At 44.2% G+C, this 23,333-nt stretch overlaps 1 protein-coding gene and 1 pseudogene across 1 annotated transcript; one reads left to right on the forward strand and one right to left on the reverse strand.

Moving 5' to 3' along the window:
- Window positions 1-10,339: 10,339 nt before the first annotated feature.
- LOC117489268 lies at window positions 10,340-16,690 on the reverse strand (annotated as a pseudogene).
- Window positions 16,691-21,893: 5,203 nt separating this feature from the next.
- On the forward strand, window positions 21,894-22,833 carry LOC117489266 (olfactory receptor 10A6-like; the record flags this gene model as incomplete). Its single annotated transcript, XM_034138472.1, has 1 exon — window positions 21,894-22,833. A coding segment is annotated over exon 1 (940 nt), but the record flags the coding sequence as incomplete, so codon positions are not given.
- Between the last annotated feature and the right edge of the window lie 500 nt (window positions 22,834-23,333).

Below are 23,333 nucleotides of genomic sequence, written 5' to 3' on the forward strand. Positions count from 1 at the left end.
TCTTAGAGGTTAAACGTTAGTATATCTGAGCACATTTGAACTTCACAGTCTTAACTTACCAATCCCCCCAGAGTGTGTCAGGAACTGTAAATGAATGCAACATGAGCACATCACACACAGTGCAGTGTTTCTCACCTGCTGTGCTGCAGACTGCTGCAGTCCCTTCTGTCAGCTGCAGAGACTTCTGCTGCTTTAAAGCTTCCAGAACACCAGAACCCAACAGGCCAGGCCCCTTAACATCAGGACCCAGACCAGCCTATCTGTAGGGAGAGATGGGTTGCTGGCTGGGTCAAAACACATAATGTTAAAGTCGTGACTATGGCCCCTGTGACACTTCTTACACCCCCCCCCCCCCCCCACACCCCCCCCCCCCCCCCCCCCACCACCAGACTCAGGGACAGTTTCATCACACAGGCCATAAGACTATTAAACACCTGAGCTTGCACTATTTATTTTGTATTGTTGTTTTTATTTATCTTCCTATGCCTTGTAATTGCACTGTTGAGGAACCTGCGACCTAAGTTTGTCTTACATTGCATAATTACACCATAGTTGTGTATATGTTAGGACAATAAGCGGATGAGCTTATCTCCATGTTTGACTCGACATGTACCCTAATATTGGATTGCTCCTTTTATGCTTAGACGCACCAAAGTTCTCTCAGAGCCGTGGCTCAATGACTGTACTCGTGCTCTCAGACGTGCGTGCAGAGAGATAATGGAAGAAGGATAAACTCCATGTCTCTCTAGAAATCCTTTGTGCTTGCCTATCCGACTACCAGACGGCAGTCAAAGCAGCCAAAAACAGAGCACATTTCTCCAATAATTAATTAATCTCCAATAACAGCCGTAAACCTCAGGCTCTTTTCAAAATCCTCAACTCTATCATTAATCCCTGTGATATATCTTCAATTGTGCCATCGACTACTCTCTGTGATACGTTTCTTACATTCTTTATCAAAAAAGTATCTGCTCTCAGGCTAGCCCACACTAATGCTACCCCAGATCCTGCTCCCTTTCTGTGCCCTGCTGTCCTCACCCAGTTTGAGCCTCTATCCCTCTCTTCTCTCTCGGATGTAATCAAGCACCTGCGGCCGACACACTGCACCTCAGACAGCATTCCCTCTCACCTTCTCAGAGATATTTTCGTATTTTAATGATCTGCTCCTAGCCGCCAACTCAGGTAGCCCAGCTGTCTTGGAGCTGTTAGACCTGACAGCTGCCTTTGAAACTGTGGACCATAGCATCCTGTTGTCACGGCTTGAACAGTCCGCAGGCATCACAGGCTCTGCACTTGCCTGGTTCAGGTCCTACCTGACAGACTGTAGCTTCTCAGTGCAGCTAGGTGCCTTCTCCTCTGCTAAAGCCCCTCTTACCTGTGGGGTTCCCCAAGGCTCTATCCTGGGCCCCATCCTCTTCCTACTGTATATGCTGCCCCGAGGTTCAATTATCACGAAACACAACATTCCATTCCATTGTTACGCCGACGATGTACAGCTCTATCTGCCTCTTAAATCAATCGTCAATAACTCACGACAGCCGTTAATGGACTGCTTGACAGAGATCAAATCCTGGCTGAGCAAAAATGTCCTTAACCTCAACAAGAGCAAGACAGAGGTAATCTTTTTGGACCCCAACCTCCAGCCTCTCCGGTTGATATTCTGGGCTCTCTCCACAAAAACATCCTCCCCTCGGTCATGAACCTTGGAGTGACCTTCGATAGCGCTTTTACATTCAATAAGCATGTCAGCTCCATAGTCAAGACCTGCTTTTTTTAAATAAGACTATTGGCCAAGACCAAGTTGTTTTGATCTTTTAAAGAGGTAGAAAGGGTTATTAATGCCTTTGTTACCTCAAGACCGGATTACTGCAACGCTCTGTATGTGGGTATGGACCAGGCCTCAATTAGACACCTGCAGCTAGTCCAGAACGCAGCTGCGCGTCTTCTCACTGGCCACAAAAAGCGTGACCACATCACCCCAATTCTGGCCTCACTACACTGGCTTCCAATTCGGTTCGGAAGTGATTTGAAACTCCTTTTATTTGTTTTTAAAGCCCTAAATGGGCTGGCTCCAGTTTACATAGCCGATCTCCTCCATCGCCACACCCCAGCCAGAGCTTTAAGGTCGGCTGACCAGCTGCTGCTGATAGTGCCCAAGACCAGGCTCAAAACCTGAGGGGACCGAGCCTTCGCAGCAGCTGGCCCTAGGCTCTGGAACAGTCTGCCCCTACATGTGAGGTCAGCCCAGACCCTAGGGGTTTTTAAATCTTCACTGAAGACACACTTCTTCTCTCTGGCCTTCTAGTCAGAGCTGAGTATGACACCTGACAATTCCCTGTGTTTTGTTTTTATATTTCTGTTGTAAATTCTTGTCTTTTCTTTCTTATGTTATTGAAGAGTGTTTTTATTACATGTACAGCACGACCAAAAATCGTTTTTAAATGTGCTCTATAAATAAAACTTGATTTGATTTGATATACCTTTGAATAAAAACAAGAAAAGAAAAGATGTCCTAGAGCCAAGGTGCTTTGGGGGAATAGCACTTTGTGGCTAGCCCCAGGCAGACACATATGCCCCTTTCACACCGGCGCTTTTCCAGCTCCTGCTCGGAGCTGGAGCTGGAAAAGCGCCGGTTTTTCCTGTTCACACCGCAGCGGCGGCGCGTCATAGCTCCGGAATGCGGTTCACTTCCAGCTCCAAAAGATTGTCGGTCCAGAGGCAAGAGCTTCGGAGCTATGACGCGGCTTCGCTTACGTCTCTTACGTCTCTTACGTCGAGGCGTGCAGGAAACCTTACTTTGACCATCCGTCGCTGTTATTGATCATTGTGGAGATACATGGGCTGTACAGGTTGTCATGTCCGACTATCACAAGTAGAATCATAATGAAAAATACGCCGGTAAAATGTGCCTGTAGAAAACGGCTTAGCAAGTAGTCAGTTTAGCTTCGGTTGCTATGCTAACATCACCCATGTTATACCAGAGAAACTTTCATAACAGCGTTGTGATGCCAAACAGCGTCAATTCAGACTGACACACATTCACTTAAGGGGAACTGGGGATATGTATCAGCTGCTTGTGTGACAGTCAGACAGTGAATACTTTAGAGCCGTGTGAGCTAACCCGGAGCTAACGGGAGAATACACTCCCGTGGAAGAGCAGCCAGCACTGCAGCGGTCGCTAAATGAAACACATTAATAAACAATGAACCACGGCACTCTGGAGAAAAGTATAAGGTTGGAGAAGTCGTTATTTAATTTAATCTGACTTCGTATGATTAAAAGCAACACGATCATCGACCCGACGCAGTCCCCGGCCCGTTGTTGTTGTGGGAGAAAATCAGCGACGTAAACTGTGACGTCATGACGCAGCAGCGGCAGCTCTGGGCGGTATGAACAGAGCGGGAGCTGAAAAGGGAAACCGGAGCTGAACCAGAAAAGCTCTCGCTAGGAGCTAGAAAGGGAAAAGCGCTGGTGTGAAAGCCGCAATAGACATCTCATTAGATAGTATTTTCCCCTCAAAGCCCAGATACTAACAGAGATTGTTCATTGTGGCTGGTTCCAGGCCTACACAGAGCAATATAATTACATATTATATTGCCCTTAAAGCCCAGGTAGTTAGGGGGTATGTGTTATTGTGTCTGATCCCAGGCTTACATATAAGTAGTGTCACCAGTCAGTATATTGACCTCAAGCCAAGGTACTTATGGAAAATCGTTCATAGTGGCTGGTCCCAGGCCAACACACTCTCACTCCCTAAAACGTCCAGGAGCGACGCTTGGTCAGGGTCCCGTGGCGTGCAGTTGGGACGCGCCGAGGCTCCTTCAGCTTCATAAACGGACGCAAAGAGCTTTCAACTGATTGCAATGTATTCCCATCGGCGGCGGGATTTGACGCTCATGGAAGCACCGCATCCGTTTATGTCGGCGGCTGTTTAAAGGCAATGTGAGCGTCCATTCCCATTGGATAACGGAGGATTTTACACCAGGAAGTAACTATTCTCCTTACTGTCGATTGATTTTACAGTGATATCTGCACTACTCATCAACTCAAAAACACCAGATTATCCTTGTTAATTACACAACATTGATTGGTTTAAATTGTGTGCAATGCTTTTGTATTTTTCCCCTTCGATTCAGAGAAACAAATATTTTTTCGGAGTTTAGGATGGCAGAAGACACTCCACTACCCAGAATCCTCAGCTATCGTTTAGGACTACACCATGTGCTTTTTTTGACAAACCCCGTGATTAGTTCTCAAGCTCTGTGATTGGTTGACCTCCAACTGCATTCCATATGAAAAAAAAAACGTTTCGTAAAAGATAAAATCATGCTTGCTTTACTCTTTGAAAGTCATCACATGAATGCATTGTAATAAATGGTTCGGCTGCATTAAATATTACACATCTGTCGTAGTTCTTTATTTATCTACAGAGATCGGGCTTCAGAATAGACCGGAAACTATTCTTTTACCGTTCTGTTTTAATTTCACAATAGAGTTAGTAGTAATATTTTGTTTTGATATTATTGTTTTTTATTAACTACTAGACCGCTGGGTCATGTTAAGACCATCTTTTCTGTGTTGCTGTGGGTTTTTTACATCGCTTTTGTGTTACAAATATTGTACTGTCTATCTCCCGACAGTATGGGTGAAATCAAGATGGACGGAAACAACTCCTAGTTTTGATAATTTAATCAAATCCAAATAGGTTGTTAACCTTAGAAGAAAAAGGACAACAACAATACAACAATTAGGATCACACATATCCCATCAGTGTTTCCCCTAGGATGGAGTCATAGCAGCGGTGCTAAGGCATGTGGGCCCAGCATAATGTGCGGAGCGCGTGGAATCTTTTAGTGTGTGCACGTGCGAAGTGCGCCCCGCCAATTTGTTTCTATGTGTAAGCACAAGAAAGGCTCTTGAGGCCTAGTACCAGGGCCGGTTCTAGACAATTTGCTGCCCTAGGCGAGATTTTATATATAAAGAATAAATTAAAAATCTCTACAAAAGACAAATACACTACAAAAACAGAAACTTATTGATATAGGTAATATACGTCAAAATGGCTTCAAATGTATTTAGTATTGTATGAACATGTTTGAATTGGGGGGTGGACGTCACATCCTCTAGGGGGTCCGGGGGTAAGCCCCCCCGGGAAGATTTTTTTGAACATTTTAAAGTAAAATGCTTCAATCTGGTGCACTTTGAGCACACAATTACTAGAGACCTGATCTAGGGGGTACAACTCTAAAACACCCATATGAAAAAGATCGGTTTACATTTTAATAATCAAATAAGTATATGAACATAACCAATAACCTACCATAGCCAATAACAAATACATGTAACTTATTTAATTTTTGTTGTTCATTCATATCTTATTTGACCTAGTTAACATTTATTTATGCATTTTTTTGTATTTCTCCAACTTTAAACGATATTTTTGGTTTACTGTCCTATAGTATACATTGGAATGATTTCAAACCTGTTTTTATTTATCCTAATAATTATAAAGGAGTGCCTTGGAAATATGTGTTTACATCATTTGTGGTCAAAACGTTTGAGACCCACTGAGATAACTTAGACTAAAATTAACTATCTAAACCCTCAGAGAGTCCTTTACCTCACTGAGCCTCTCAGTCTGACAGGAGAGCTCTCCTCCACCCTCGTTGTAGAAACATCTACTTCTTATATCCGTTAGCGCAGCTAGCACCAGATTCTAATAACAACAGCGCCGGTACCGGTCCGCCCTCTCTCTCTCTCCCTCGCTCGCTCTCTCGCTCCCACGCTCGCACTTTGGCTGTGAGCTGCGGGCGCCTGATAAGCCAACATCCCCCACTTTCATCACTTACAGCGCCCATCGTACAGGGCAAATGAAAAGTGTAACCGGGGTGAAAAGGGTGTTACATTTACTTAATTATGAATGTTGTTACATCAAGGCCGATTAGGATGAGCGCCAACGGTCAAAAATGTTTTTTCCCCTCCCAGAGCTACCAGCGCAGCGCCCCCCAGATCTGGCGCCCTAAGCGACCGCCTATGTCTCCTATGCCAAAAATCGGCCCTGCCTAGTACATACAGTGGCAATGTCTCAAGATTTAGCAAAACTACACCTTTATTGAACATACAGTAACACAAATACTACAAATCCACATAACAAACAATCAAAAATGAAAAAGGGTCGCCACTTATTATTATTTTAATGAAAAAAAAAAAACATAAAAAACATTTTTTTACATTTTTTTTTGTTTTTTTTTTGGGTCCCTGGCTGGCGCCCCCTAGCAGCGGCGCGCATATTTCAGCAGCGGCGCTGCGCCGCCACTATTTGTATATAGGGGAAACACTGCCCATACAACTTAAATCACATTCAATATAATAATCACACTTACTAGTGGCCTCTCCTGATTCCTCAATCTCAATGACGTTATTTATCCCCTCTATTTATAACACATCAACAAACCCCGCAAATCTCCACCCAGATTTAAAGTCACACTCACATAAACTGAACCCCATTAATTGAACCCTCATACAACCAGCACAAAACATGAGTTTACAGCACAAATATCAAAACAATAACTAAATATATCCTTCGTAAACTAAACCGGAAACAGCAGTATATTTTATTTTTTTAACACTGTAAACTTGACAGCTTTTTAACCCAAACCACCTACTGGTTAAAGCACGTTATTACACGTTTAGAGTTATTGCAATGCAGGTAGATTGTGTTGCTTTTTAATGACTGTTTAAAATGCCTTTTTCTTAATGTCTTTCATTTTTGTAAAGCACTTTTGAATGTGTTATATTTTATGAAAACATTTAAATATTAAGAGTATATACAAAATAGGAGGAAAGTAGAAGGTCAATGATAGAAATATAGAATAGAATATATCAAGAAGATACTGTAAATGGTATCTAGAATAAAACAGTTTAGTGCCGGATGTACAAAGATATTAATAGGAGGATGTGCAAAACAGACAAACTAATTAGGCTTTATTTAAACATTAAATAATACTTTAGGTTAAGGTCTTCTTTTAAATACATGTAAGCAAAAAGCTTTGGGGGTATCTATATTAAGCCTGACAAAGTACTTAACGTTTAATATATTGCATGGTTTGTTTTGGGACTTGACAATCAACTTTCCTGCAATGTTAACTATGTTGAAGCACTTATTTTAACTGATATTATACATATTTATTATACTCTTATAAGATGTATGTAGATAGAATAAGAAATGTGCAGAATATGCCAGTTTAATGGTGGAGGTACACACATATTGATAGATCTCTTGTTGAGGAACCTATGACCCAAGTTTGTCATCATTGCATAACTACACCGTAGTTGTGTATATGATATTTCAATAAACCTTTGAAAATCTTGAAATCTTGAAAGGGATGTGCAAAATAGCCATTATATACAGTTTTTGATGAACAATTAGAGAATAATGAGTAATGAATATGCTTTATAGGGATCTGCAGATACATTTTTTGTCTTCTCAAGCACCAACTACCAAATATCTCGCCTGATTGTTTGCACTTGACAATCACCTTCACTGAATTTTACTCAGGTGTAACTAAAGTCTGATTTAAGGGTTGTTTATATTTCATATCATTAATCCAAATCTGTAAAGTAACTAAAATAAATGTAGTAAAAATACCAGGTTAACCTTAAAGAAAGCCCTCAGGATTATAAAAGACCCCCATCACCCCAGCCACAAACTGTTCTGTCTGCTGCCGTCTGGCAGGCGGTACCGCAGCATCCGGACTAAAACCACACGTTCGAGTCTTGATTTGGATAGTGTGCCGTCGATGGGTTTCATTCTATTTCAAAGTGCTGTTTGACGCTCGGTGTAAACTTTGCGCACTGCCACTCCAACATCCAATCACAGAGCTTGAGAACTAATCACGGGGTTTGTCAAACAAAGCACATGGTGTAGTCCCAAACGATAGCTGAGGATTCTGGGTAGTGTATTGTCTTCTGCCTTCCTAAACTCCGAAAAAATATTTGTTTCTCCGAATCGAAGGGGAAAAACACAAAAGCATTGCACACAATTTAAACCAATCAATGTTGTGTTATTAACAAGATAATCTGGTGTATTGAGTTGATGAGTAGTGCAGATATCACTGTAAAATCAATCGACAGTAAGGAGAATAGTTACTTCCGGGTGTAAAATCCTCCGTTATCCAATGGGAATGGACGCTCACATTGCCTTTAAATGCCGCCGACATGGACCGATGCGGTGCTTCCCTGAGCGTCAAATACCGCCGCCAATGGGAATACATTGCAATCAGTTGAAAGCTCTTTGCGTCCGTTTATGAAGCTGAAGGAGCCTCGGCGCGTCACAACTGCACGCCACGGGACCCTGACCAAGCATCACTCCTGGACGTTTAGGGAGTGAGAGTGTGTTGCCCAGGCTTACACATGGCAATTTAATTCCCCACCATTGCCAGAGGTTTTGGTCATTCTGGCTTGGCTGAGGCCTAAACATAAGGAGTCTCACCAGATAGTACTTTCCCAAATAACAAATGAGCTTAGGGGGAATTGCTCATTTGTCAAAAAGGTTTGTTTTGTTGCCTATACCTAAATAAATTGTAGTTTAGTTGCCTAAAGTTTGAAATGACTCTAGATTGCATCGCTCTTTTTTGCAGATGATGTGGTTCTAATGGCGTCATCAGTCAGCCACCTTCAGCACTCACTGGATCAGTTAACAGCCGAGTGTGAAGCGGCTGGGATGAGGATCAGCACCTCCAAATCTGAGGCCATGGTTCTCAGTAGGAAACCAATGGACTGTCTTCTCCAAGTAGGGAATGAGTCCTTACACCAAGTGAAGGAGTTCAAGTATCTCAGGGTCTTGTTCTCGAGTGAGGGATCAATGGAGCGTGAGATTGGCCGGAGAATCTGAGAATATGAAGAAGAAAGAGCTGAGCCAGAAGGCAAAGCTTTCGATCTACCAGCCGTTTTCGTTCCTACCCTCAAATATGGTAATGAAGGATGGGTCATGACCAAAAGAACAAAATTGCAGGTACAAACGGACGAAATGGGCTGGCATCTCTCTTGGGGATAAGTGACATACAGTGGGCATTGGGAGGGTTCTGAGGACCAGCCCAAATAAAGAGTTAAATAATCAAGGCTTCAAACATGAGATTTATTTGTTGATATCCCCAAAAATCCCAAAACAAACATCCATATACTTTATATTTGTTAGTTATCTTGTTTTTGCATATTGAAAAGTGAATCTATGACGTTGTCTGATTTAAGAGACATAACTTCAACACTAATTCTGACACTTCTTTACTTCTGATTCATTCTGTTTGATACGCGTATCTTAGCATATGTTATTATTAAGCCTCCTTGCTTTCTGATCCACTGTTATCTACTGCATTATGCTGCAAATACAAACTGTGTCCATTTCAAATGAAAAGCTCTACATTTCAGTTGACACAGTCCCTTCATTCCTCTTTTATTGTGAATCATTTGCAGCAATATGTTGCACAAACATTCAGTCATTTGCTTCTACTTGAAATGCAGACGCTGCCATCTTGTGACGCAGGCATGAAACTACAAATGCAGTTTGTATGCACACATACCCACAGAGAATGAATAGCACAGCAACACTTTGGATATGTAATCCATAACAGTTAAGGATTTATGGAGTGCACAAGAACCAAATAGTGTTTATTTTGAATGATATAAATTACATAATCTCTTAACCTCTAGGAATAAACCTAATCTCTCCTTTGTTGTGTTAGTGTTGATGATGAAAGGGCTGGCTGCTTGCCTAACTCAGTTTCATCAGGTTGAACGTTGCAAATGCAAAGAAACATTTGATTTAGCTTTGGCATTTGCACCCGATTGAAGTCAGTAGGCTCAGGACTTTTGTTATAAATGTAATAATAAAGAGGTTGGTGCCCAAAACAAATACAAGAAATCCAATCAACTAGTCCATATTTCCCACCCGGCCCTCTTTAAGGTCACATCACATTTTCCCGTGTTCTAAAATGTATGACCTTTTTTTGTATTTTCAAAATCAATAGATTCAAAAAAGGTCAAAAAGTGTTGTCAATTTTTTACTTTCATTTATGTTATTTAATCTTTACTGTGACCAGCCAACAGTTTATAACAGAGGACATATAGGACTATGTTTCATATGTTTCATTGGAATATATGACTACAGGTGAATATTACAATGTTATTAAAGTTACAACATTTTGGGGACATTTGTTTGTGGATTCATGAATATACTTGAACGTTTTATCCATTATAAAATGTACTGCTGAAATCATTTCAATTCATCAGATCTCACTTGATTCAGTTACAGTTGAACTTTTTTGCTAAACTGTTTGACACTTCATTTATTTCTGCCACCGGCCAACAGTTTATAACAGAGCACATGTTTACATATGTTTCGTAGTTTTGACATTTGCAGTCCGTACATGACAGGGTTCATTAGTGGCTGTATGATGAGAAAATACAGTGACAGAATAATACGCAGCACACTGGGAACACCGCTCATATCAAATCTACTCTGAAGTATTTCAAAGCTGCAGCCAAAAGAGAAGTTGAGGAGGGAAACAAGGTGAGGTGTGCAGGTACTGACAGCTTTCTGTCTGGTCTGTTTGGAACCAGAGAAACACACTCTGAGGATCCTCATGTAAGAGAAGAGGATTGGAACCACAGGGACTAAGATTGAGAGAACAATTGAAAAAAGTCCATAAATGTTGTTCACATGAGTGTCAGAACATGCCAACTTCACAACAAGATGGTTGTTACAATACAAACTGTTAATGATATTTCCACAAAGTGTCAAACGGATGTTTAAAGATAAAGTTATCGTGAACTTCACAAAAGAGTACAACCAAATGAGAATAATGAAGATAACGGGGGGTTACGTATTGTAACCCTAGTTATATAAACACAGGCGGAGCCCTCTACTGGACTCTATGGGTACTACTCTCTATCATGCTGTGCGTGCTTTCACCTACTGAATTTACGTAAACGTAGCCGGCCAATCGGGGCGAGCCTACCTGAATGCGCGTGCAGGCCCACAGTATATAAGGCGGCTACAGCCGCCGCCCCACTATCCTATACACTCTTCAGCGAGCGGACTAGGAAAGACAGGGCCTCCAGAGGGCTCCGCCTGTGTTTATATAACTAGGGTTACAATACGTAACCCCCCGTTATATCTCACACAGGCTCCGCCCTCTATTGGACTCTATGGGTACAGTGGGCGGAGCCCCGATGTATAAACGCCCTGTCGTCCAACAACATCGACCCACCACACCGTCCCTGACCGGCTTTTGGCTAACATCCACTGCATCCCCACTACCTCCCATCCGGTTGTAACCGTGGAGAAGTCGGGGCCGCAGCCCTGTATGGGGCTGATTGCGCACCATGTCTCCCCGAGTCCCTCAGGAGCATGGGAAAAACACAAGTGCTTTATGTCCAGGGGGGGGGGGTCAGATACCTGCTGACCCACAGCCACCCCCCTCTCACCAGTCATGCGTTGCCTCGGCAAGCACCGACGACGAGAAGGAGCCAGACATGTCCGGGAGATAACATTTTATGAAGGGGCCTGGCGTAGACCAAGACGCCGCCGTGCATATATCTTCTACACTCACGCCGCTGAATAAGGCTGTTGACACAGCCACAGCCCGTGTAGAATGTGCATGGACCCCAGTGGGGAGGGCTCTCCCCGCCCGTCCATAGGCATGTGTAATGCACCTGCATAGCCATCCTGTTAGGCGCTTCTTTGAGAGGGCTTTTCCAGCCACACCATCCCCAAAGCACACAAACAGTTGTTCAGTGCGCCTAATGGCAGCCGTGCGCTCTACATAGCATACTAGCGCACGCACTGGGCAGAGGAGGTGCAATTTAGCCTCCCTGGCCCCAATATGGGGTGGAAGATTAAAGCCACCTAACTGAATAGCCCTTGATCTGAATGAACTTCTGATACTCTTAGGAGTAAAGGAGTGGTTCGGCCTGAGTGTCGCCCCGCTACGGTCACCCCGGATCAAAAGACAACTTGGGTGTACCGACAGAGCGGTCAGCTCGGACACTCTTTTAGCCGAAGTCAAGGCAAGTAGCAATGCTGTCTTCCATGACAGTGCTTTCAGGGAGGAGAGCTCCAGAGGCTCAAATGGTTCTGTGACCAGAGCCTCGAGCACCAACGGCAGGTCCCACTGCGGGGCGGAGGCGTGCACTACTGGGCGCTGCCTCCTGACCCCCTGCAAAAACCGCGCCATAAGCGGCTGACTGAAGGCTGACCTGCCTCCAAATCCCTCATGGCAGGACGAAATGGCTGCTGCATACACCTTAATTGTGGAATGAGCCAGCCCCCTGTCCACCAGTATCTGTAAGTAGGTAAGAATAGAGCCCAGCGTGCACGACAGAGGCTCTAGACTCCTTCCTTCACACCATCGCCGGAATCCCGCCCACTTTGGCCTGTAACAAGCTGTGGTGGATTCTGCTCTTGCTGCTTGGATAGTCTGAATAACGTTATCAGACAGCCCCACCTGTCTCAGCCTGTCCCTCTCAGGAGCCAAGCCTGGAGAGGTTGGCCCAGAGTGGGTAACGCCCCTATTGCACCTGCTTCCTGAGACAGCGCTCCCCAGACCTGAGGAATCGCCCAGGGCTGGCCCACCATCATCTGTGTTACCCCCGCGTTACCACGGCGCCAGGTGGCGATCTGGGGCCACCAGGATGATTGACAGCTGTTCCCGCCTCACCCTCTCCAGGAGGGGGGGGATAAGGTGCAGCGGTGGAAAGGCGTAAAGCAGCTTTCTTGGCCATGGCTCGTGTGCAAATGTGTCGACCCCCAAGGGCGGGTTGTCCCACCGAGCCAGGGAGAACCACAGGGCACAGTGGCTGTTGCGCCGATTGGCGAACAGGTCCACCTCTGCTCTACCGAACTGAGTCCAGACCTGCTTCACCACTTCCGGGTGAAGCCTCCACTCGTCTGGCAGGGGTCCGCCTCTTGACATGAGGTCGGCCCCCCTGTTCTCCCGTCCCGGGATGTGCAGGGCCCTTAGAGACAACACAATCTGTGAAACCCACAGCCACAGGTTCTCTGCTGCGGTCAACCAGGCTATTGAGCGGACTCCGCCCTGCCTGTTGATGTACGCCACTGTGGTGCGGTTGTCGCTCCTTACTAGCACATGTTTGCCCTGTATTAAGGGTTTGCCGTGCTGTAGGACCAACATCACTGCTTGCAGCTCCAGGAGGTTGCTGTGCCGCCAGAGGCCAGCAACCACCCACAGCTCTCTCTAGACACGTCCCCCCCATCCTGTCACTTTCTTTTTCTTTGAAGCGTCTGTGAAGACTGTGATATAGGAGGTTACCTGCCCCAGTGGAGCTCCCCTCCGCAGATTCTCTGGGGACCCCCAGAATCGGAGGTTGCTCTCTACTGAGGGGGGGGATGGCCACCAGACGTCGTTTGTGTCTTAAGATCTAAACGAAGGCCGGTAAACCACATCTGCATGCGATGTGCATGCAGCAGTCCGAGTGGCACTACGGAGTGAGCAGCCGTCATGAGACCCAAAGTCTGCATGATGATCAAAGCTGTCACCGTTGCCCCCTGACGCAGCCTGCAGACTGCCCGCAGCAGGGATGCCTGTCTGCTTTCTGTCAGGGTGACACGTAGTCTGCCTGCATCGAGCATCACCCCCAGATATTCTACCTGCTGGTGAGGTATGGGGGAGCTCTTCTTCCAATTGACCGCAACTTCTTTTTCAACCCAACTTGGTTAGGTGTAGGATCAATTGGGCTGTGTGCAGTATTGCCCATTCCCTGGACCTGGCCATAACTATGAGGTCGTCCCTCATGCCATGGTACCGCAGCGGTTGCAGCGTTGTGGCTGAACGTGCGTGGGGATAGGGAGTAGCCGAACGGCAGTCTGTTGTACTCATAGGCTGCCCCCTGGAAGGCAAAACACAAATACTTTCTGTGCTCTTGGAGCAATTTCGCCATGAAAGTAAGCGTTCTTCAGGTCGATGGTTGTGAACCAATCGCCTGGCTGTACCAGTCTCAGTAACTGTTTCATAGTTAACATATGGAACTTCTTGCATGCAATGTGCTGGTTCAGGCATTGAAGATCCAGAATGGGCCTGAATTCTCCTGTCTTCTTGGGAACCAGGAAGTACAGGGAATAATGCCCCTTCTCTCTGACTTGAGAGTGCACATGCTGAGAGGAAACCTCCTCCTGGGATGACAGATGTGCCTCTCTCCTGCCTCTGAACGGAGGAGGGATGCTGCAAAACTGGAGTGAATAACCCAGTCTCAGTGTCCTGTCCATGCACTCTGTTAATACACCACTGATTTTCCAATCAGCTGCGGAGCCGCAGCTATGAAGCTCTGGTACTCCGCCGTCAAAGCCTCCATAAAAGGAAGTTTGACCCATGGGGGGCTGACACAGAAAGGGCCGTTTTTCTATAATGTCGTTTCCACTCAGAGAAAAAAACGGCAGATTTTTAACTGAGGTCCCTGAACGCACCACGGCATGCTCCCATGAGAGCGCGCGCTCCACCATAATGCTGTTTTCTCTTAGAGAGAAATAAGCATTAATCGGAGCTTCTTCTGTCCATGAACGCACCGCGGCCCGCTCTCGGGGGGGGGCGCGCGTCGTCATAATGCCGTCTCTTGAAACGGACATTATGGGGAAATGTGGAAAATGTGGAATGTGGAGAGAGATGACTCTTACTCTGGGATAAATGCAATCGTTTTTACTGAATGCATTTTACACACACATATCACTCTAGAACTAGAGTTACACTACGTAACCCACTGTTCTTCTGCGGAGGTCCCTGAACGCACCGCGGCCACTCTCACGGGGGCCGCGCCTCATAATGGGTGTCCAATTAAGATCGTATGAAAACGGCCTTGCCGATCTCAACGAGACATTATGGGAAAAAATGTGGAATTGTGGAGAGATATGACTCTTACTCTGGGATAAATGCAATCGTTTTTACTAAATGCATTTTACACACACACATCACTCTAGAACTAGGGTTACTATATACGTAACCCACCGTTCTTGCAACAGGGCCTCTTTTCGACTTTGGAGCCACATCTAAGAAGCTGTAGTATTCTCTGGTGGCCTACTCCGCTGCCAAACCTTCCATAAAAGGGCGTTCTGGCATGGGGGCTGACACAGAAAAAGGGCCGATTTTCTACCGAGGTTCTTGAACGCACCGCGGCAGCTCCCGTGGGGCCGCGGCTCTGTCAAATGACATCTCTTTGAAACGGACATTTATGGTGAAAAGTGGAAATGTGGAGAGAGATGACTCTTACTCTGGGATAAATGCAATCGTTTTCACTGAATGCGTTTCTCCACTCTCTTGAACCCGCACAGTGCTTTGACAGCACTACGGTTTATTCCACTCACGTGCACGCACCCACCTGCTGGCTCCTATACTGGAGTTTACAGAGGGGGCGGGGAGTGTGCGACAGTGTTCTTTCCTCTGGGATGAGCAAGAAGCAGCCTCACCCACGTGACCAAGGAGATCGATCCAAAGAGCCCTTCCGTAAACACGGGGGCTCCCAGGAGATCAACACGGTCCTTTTTGAAAAGTGCCATGCGGCGTGATCCCTCACCGGGATACCACACGGCAGACAACGGCGGCAGCCACGATCAAGCTACAAATAATCGCTCTGATCTGGCAAGGTGGGGGCATCTCCAGCAATGAGCGAGATGCCCAACACACCCGTGTTTATCTGCAGTCGCCCTGTCACGCGGTAGTGTGGCAGAGCTCTTTTCAGCTCCCTGCCCAGCCTGCTGCCCGCTGGGATCAGCTGCGTTCCGCCGCCATGGTCATCACCTAGGGCGGTGGACCTCCATGGACCGAACCCGGAAGTGCCAGACAACGGCAAACGGAGCCATCCGCCCCGCTGGAATGGCGAACGTGAATGGCACCGCCTCGGCCATATCCTGGTCCCCCAAACACTCTAACAGATGTGGTGGAGATCGGTTCCCGCGATCAAACCAAGGCAGGTGGGGCATGGCCGAGATTCCAGTAATGGTGAGTCCATTTTTCGTTTCTTCTAATCTTCTAATCTTCGTACGTTTAACTCTTCGGTTGTCAGCTCGTCTGAAGAGAAAAAGGATAGTGGGGCGGCGGCTGTAGCCGCCTTATATACTGTGGGCCTGCGCGCGCATTTAGGTAGGCTCGCCCCGATTGGCCGGCTACGTTTACGTAAATTCAGTAGGTGAAAGCACGCACAGCATGATAGAGAGTAGTACCCATAGAGTCCAGTAGAGGGCGGAGCCTGTGTGAGATATAACTGCTTTGTTATAAGTCATACAAGTGTTATATTGCAGAGGATAACAGATAGCAAGATATCTGAAATAAGACATGAGGTCTAAATTACAAAATTGTATATTTGCATATGTGTACAAGCAGAAAATCTGCAGGAAGCAGAGCGGAGCAGAAACAGTGTGAATGTCAGAGAGGATCTGAACCAGAAGGAATGGAAACAACCCTGTACTACCATACAGTTCATTTACAAACAGGCTGCACAGAAAAAGGTACATAGGTTCATGTAAGCTCCTGTTCACACAGATAACCACAATCAGAGACGTGTTGGCAACAACAATCACAATGTACAACATGGCAGTTATCATGAAATACAAGTACCTCAAATATCCAACATTCAAATAAGCTCCAAGAATGAAATAGGATACAGTTTCTGAAGGTGAATTGGACATCATTCTTTGAGGTTAAACGTTAATATATCTGAGCACATTTGAACTTCACAGTCTTAACTTACCAATCCCCCCAGAGTGTGTCAGGAACTGTAAATGAATGCAACATGAGCACATCACACAGTGCAGTGTTTCTCACCTGCTGTGCTGCAGACTGCTGCAGTCCCTTCTGTCAGCTGCAGAGACTTCTGCTGCTTTAAAGCTTCCAGAACACCAGAACCCAACAGGCCAGGCCCCTTACCATCAGGACCCAGACCAGCCTATCTGTAGGGAGAGATGGGTTGCTGGCTGGGTCAAAACACATAATGTTAAAGTCGTGACTATGGTCCCTGTGACACTTCTTACATCCCCCCCCCCACCACCACCACCAGACTCAGGGACAGTTTCATCACACAGGCCATAAGACTATTAAACACCTGAGCTTGCACTATTTATTTTGTATTGTTGTTTTTATTTATCTTCCTATGCCTTGTAATTGCACTGTTGAGGAACCTGTGACCTAAGTTTGTCTTACATTGCATAATTACACCGTAGTTGTGTATATGTTAGGACAATAAGCGGATGAGCTTATCTCCATGTTTGACTCGACATGTACCCTAATATTGGATTGCTCCTTTTATTCTTAGACGCACCAAAGTTCTCTCAGAGCCGTGGCTCAATGACTGTACTCGTGCTCTCAGACGTGCGTGCAGAGAGATAATGGAAGAAGGATAAACTCCATGTCTCTCTAGAAATCCTTTGTGCTTGCCTATCCGACTACCAGACGGCAGTCAAAGCAGCCAAAAACAGAGCACATTTCTCCAATAATTAATTAATCTCCAATAACAGCCGTAAACCTCAGGCTCTTTTCAAAATCCTCAACTCTATCATTAATCCCTGTGATGTTTCTTCTATTGTCCCATCGACTACTCTCTGTGATACGTTTCTTACATTCTTTATCAAAAAAGTATCCGCTCTTAGGCTAGCCCACACTAATGCTACCCCAGATCCTGCTCCCTTTCTGTGCCCTGCTGTCCTCACCCAGTTTGAGCCTCTATCCCTCTCTTCTCTCTCGGATGTAATCAAGCACCTGCGGCCGACACACTGCACCTCAGACAGCATTCCTTCTCACCTTCTCAGAGATATTTTCGTATTTTAATGATCTGCTCCTAGCCGCCAACTCAGGTAGCACAGCTGTCTTGGTGCTGTTAGACCTGACAGCTGCCTTTGAAACTGTGGACCATAGCATCCTGTTGTCACGGCTTGAACAGTCCGCAGGCATCACAGGCTCTGCACTTGCCTGGTTCAGGTCCTACCTGACAGACCGTAGCTTCTCAGTGCAGCTAGGTGCCTTCTCCTCTGCTAAAGCCCCTCTTACCTGTGGGGTTCCCCAAGGCTCTATCCTGGGCCCCATCCTCTTCCTACTGTATATGCAGCCCCGAGGTTCAATTCTCACTAAACAGAACATTCCCTTCCATTGTTACGCCGACGATGTACAGCTCTATCTGCCTCTTAAATCAATCGTCAATAACTCACTACAGCCGTTGATGGACTACTTGACAGAGATCAAATCCTGGATGAGCAAAAATGTCCTTAACCTCAACAAGAGCAAGACAGAGGTAATCCTTTTGGACCCCAACCTCCAGCCTCTCCGGTTGATATTCTGGGCTCTATCCACAAAAACATCCTCCCCTCTGTCATGAACCTTGGAGTGACCTTCGATAGCGCTTTTAAATTCAATAAGCATGTCAGCTCCATAGTCAAGACCTGCTTTTTTTTAAATAAGACTATTGGCCAAGACCAAGTTGTTTTGATCTTTTAAAGAGGTAGAAAGGGTTATTAACGCCTTTGTTACCTCGAGACCGGATTACTGCAACGCTCTGTATGTGGGTATGGACCAGGCCTCAATTAGACGCCTGCAGCTAGTCCAAAACGCAGCTGCGCGTCTTCTCACTGGCCACAAAAAGCGTGACCACATCACCCCAATTCTGGCCTCACTACACTGGCTTCCAATTCGGTTCGGAAGTGATTTGAAACTCCTTTTATTTGTTTTTAAAGCCCTAAATGGGCTGGCTCCAGTTTACATAGCCGATCTCCTCCATCGCCACACCCCAGCCAGAGCTTTAAGGTCGGCTGACCAGCTGCTGCTGATATTGCCCCTATGTCTCCTATGCCAAAAACCGGCCCTGCCTAGTACATACAGTGGCAATGTCTCAAGATTTAGCAAAACTACACCTTTATTGAACATACAGTAACACAAATACTACAAACCCACATAACAAACAATCAAAAATGAAAAAGGGTCGCCACTTATTATTATTTTAATGAAAAAAAAAAAACTTAAAAAACTTTTTTTACATTTTTTTTTTTTTTTTTTTTTGGGTCCCTGGCTGGCGCCCCCTAGCAGCGGCGCGCATATTTCAGCAGCGGCACTGCACTGCCACTATTTGTATATAGGGGAAACACTGCCCATACAACTTAAATCACATTCAATATAATAATCACACTTACTAGTGGCCTCTCCTGATTCCTCAATCTCAATGACGTTAATTTATTTATCCCCTCTATTTATAACACATCAATAAACCCCCGCGAATCTCCACCCAGATTTAAAGTCACACTCACATAAACTGAACCCCATTAATTGAACCCTCATACAACCAGCACAAAACATGAGTTTACAGCACAAATATCAAAACAATAATTAAATATATCCTTCGTAAACTAAACCGGAAACAGCAGTATATTTTATTTTTTTAACACTGTAAACTTGACAGCTTTTTAACCCAAACCACCTACTGGTTAAAGCACGTTATTACACGTTTAGAGTTATTGCAATGCAGGTAGATTGTGTTGCTTTTTAATGACTGTTTAAAATGCCTTTTTCTTAATGTCTTTCATTTTTGTTAAGCACTTTTGAATGTGTTATATTTTATGAAAACATTTAAATATTAAGAGTATATACAAAATAGGAGGAAAGTAGAAGGTCAATGATAGAAATATAGAATAGAAAATATCAAGAAGATACTGTAAATGGTATCAAGAATAAAACAGTTTAGTGCCGGATGTACAAAGATATTAATAGGAGGATGTGCAAAACAGACAAACTAATTAGGCTTTATTTAAACATTAAATAATACTTTAGGTTAAGGTCTTCTTTTAAATACATGTAAGCAAAAAGCTTTGGGGGTATCTATATTAAGCCTGACAAAGTACTTAACGTTTAATATATTGCATGGTTTGTTTTGGGACTTGACAATCAACTTTCCTGCAAAGTTAACTATGTTGAAGCACTTATTTTAACTGATATTATACATATTTATTATACTCTTATAAGATGTATGTAGATAGAATAAGAAATGTGCAGAATATGACAGTTTAATGGTGGAGGTACACACATATTGATAGATCTCTTGTTGAGGAACCTATGACCCAAGTTTGTCATCATTGCATAACTACACCGTAGTTGTGTATATGATATTTCAATAAACCTTTGAAAATGTGCAAAATAGCCATTATATACAGTTTTTGATGAACAATTAGAGAATAACGAGTAATGAATATGCTTTATAGGGATCTGCAGATACATTTTTTGTCTTCTCAAGCACCAACTATCAAATATCTCGCCTGATTGTTGGCACTTGACAATCACCTTCACTGAATTTTACTCAGGTGTAACTAAAGTCTGATTTAAGGGTTGTTTATATTTCACATCATTAATCCAAATCTGTAAAGTAACTAAAATAAATGTAGTAAAAATACCAGGTTAACCTTAAAGAAAGCCCTCAGGATTATCAAAGACCCCCATCACCCCAGCCACAAACTGTTCTGTCTGCTGCCGTCTGGCAGGCGGTACCGCAGCATCCGGACTAAAACCACCAGACTCAGGGACAGCTTCATCCCACAGGCCAGAAGACTATTAAACACCTGAACTTTGAAACAACATCCATAACATTCATCTGGCTGCTACTTAGAAATGATTTGTCTAATATATCATATTCCAATCACTTGTATATAGACTCTTATTGCACTATTTCACTTTTTACTATTTTACTATTTTTCTTTTTGTATTTACTTGCACTATTTTTTCTGTGTATCTGTTTTATTGTGTTGCACTGTTGGAGGAGCCTGTGACTTAAGGGGGGGGGGGGGGGGGGGGGGGGGTAGGACACGTTCGAGTCTCGATTTGGATAGTGTGCCGTCGATGGGTTTCATTCCATTTCAAAGTGCTGTTTGACGCTCTGTGTAAACTTCGCGCACTGCCACTCCAACATCCAATCACAAAGCTTGAGAACTAATCACAGGGTTTGTCAATCAAAGCACATGGTGTAGTCCCAAACGATAGCTGAGGATTCTGGGTAGTGGAGTGTCTTCTGCCATCCTAAACTCCGAAAGAATATTTGTTTCTCCGAATCGAAGGGGGAAAATACAAAAGCATTGCACACAATTTAAACCAATCAATGTTGTGTAATTAACAAGGATAATCTGGTGTTTTTGAGTTGATGAGTAGTGCAGATATCACTGTAAAATCAATCGACAGTAAGGAGAATAGTTACTTCCGGCTGTAAAATCCTCCGTTATCCAATGGGAATGGACGCTCACATTGCCTTTAACAGCCGCCGACATAAACGGATGCCGTGCTTCCATGAGCGTCAAATACCGCCGCCGATGGGAATACATTGCAATCAGTTGAAAGCTCTTTGCGTCCGTTTATGAAGCTGAAGGAGCCTCGGCGCGTCCCAACTGCACGCCACGGGACCCTGACCAAGCATCACTCCTGGACGTTTAGGGAGTGAGAGTGTGTTGAGTAGAACTGTGCACATGGAGTGGGGATATATCTGAGCCGTGGATAGAGCACTTTGAGGGACTTCTGAACCCCAAAACACATCATGTGAGGAGGGGCATATTCCCACAGTTAAGTGTGTGAGAGATTTGTACATGAGCACATCATGGAAGTGAAGGCAGCGCTCGGCTTACAATTTTTGGTCTCTTGAATGAATACATTATAATTGTGTTATTGTTCTGGAAGCTTTAAAGCAGCAGATGTCTCTGCAGCTGACAGAAGGGACTGCAGCAGTCTGCAGCACAGCAGGTGAGAAACACTGCACTGTGTGTGATGTGCTCATGTTGCATTCATTTACAGTTCCTGAAACACTCGGGGGGGGTTGGTAAGTTAAGACTGTGAAGTTCAAATGTGCTCAAATATATTAACGTTTAACCTCAAAGAATGATTTCCAATTCAACTTCACCGACTGTATCCTATTTCATTCTTGGAGCTTATTTGCATATTGGATATTTGAGGTACTTGTATTTCATGATAACTGCAATTGTATACATTGTGATTGTTGTTGCCAACACGTCTCTGATTGTGGTTATCTGCGTGAACAGGAGCTTACATGAACCTATGTACCTTTTTCTGTGCAGCCTGTTTGTAAATGAACTGTATGGTAGTACAGGGTTGTTTCCATTCCTTCTGGTTCAGATCCTCTCTGACATTCACACTGTTTCTGCTCTGCTCTGCTTCCTGCAGATTTTCTGCTTGCATACATATGGAGGTATTGAGTTTTCCAATTTAACCGTCATGTCTTATGACAGATATCTTGCTATCTGTTGTCCTCTGCAATATAACACACGTATGAGTTCTACGAAGGCGCTTATCTTCATTATTCTGGTTTGGTTGTACTCTTTTGTGAAGTTCTTGATAACCTTATCTTTAAACATACGTTTGACACTGTGTGGAAACATAATAAATGGTTTGTATTGTAGTAACTACCTTGTTGTTAAGCTGGCATGTTCTGACACTCAGGTGAACAACATTTATGGATATTTTGGTACTGTTCTCACTATCTTAGTCCCTCTGATTCCAATCCTCTTCTCTTACATGAGGATCCTCAGAGTGTGTTTCTCTGGTTCCAAACAGACCAGACAGAAAGCTGTCAGTACCTGCACACCTCACCTTCTTTCCCTCCTCAACTTCTCTTTCGGCGGCTGCTTTGAAATACTTAAGAGTAGATTTGATATGAGCGGTGTTCCCAGTGCGCTGCGTATTATTCTGTCACTGTATTTTCTCATCATACAGCCACTAATGAACCCTGTCATGTACGGACTGCAAATGTCAAAAATACGAAACATATGTAAACATGTGCTCTGTTATAAACTGTTGTCTGGTAGGTCTAATAACTAAAGTGTCAGTTAATGATTCTTAATATCTTGTCTTGAAAAGTGCGGATTAAAACATTTTAATGAAATGGGAAAAATGTGTACTATGTTCATAGGGTTTATAGTGTTTATTATATATACACATGCATTCCAATATTCATGAATAAACAGACAAATGTCACCTTAATGTAAACACAGTGAAAATATAAACCTATATTAATATATTGCCTTTGTATACATTTAAATCGAAAAACATATAGTATATATATAAGGGATTGATAGTACATTTAATGATGTCTCTATAACATATCATGTGGATAGTCCTCTGTAGTGTGAACTGTGCAGTGTGAACAAGCATCATGTTATAAATCACTTTGTGGGGGGGTGATGTTTCTGGACTTTTGGTATTTGGTGTAACCAAAATTAACAAGGAAATATAAACAAGCCTGTATCACAATTCATCTTTGTAGTGTCTATTTTATATTGTGATGAAGATATCTTCAAATGA

Source organism: Trematomus bernacchii, unplaced genomic scaffold (genome assembly GCF_902827165.1).
Source record: "Trematomus bernacchii unplaced genomic scaffold, fTreBer1.1, whole genome shotgun sequence".
In the NCBI taxonomy this organism is placed as follows: domain Eukaryota; kingdom Metazoa; phylum Chordata; class Actinopteri; order Perciformes; family Nototheniidae; genus Trematomus; species Trematomus bernacchii.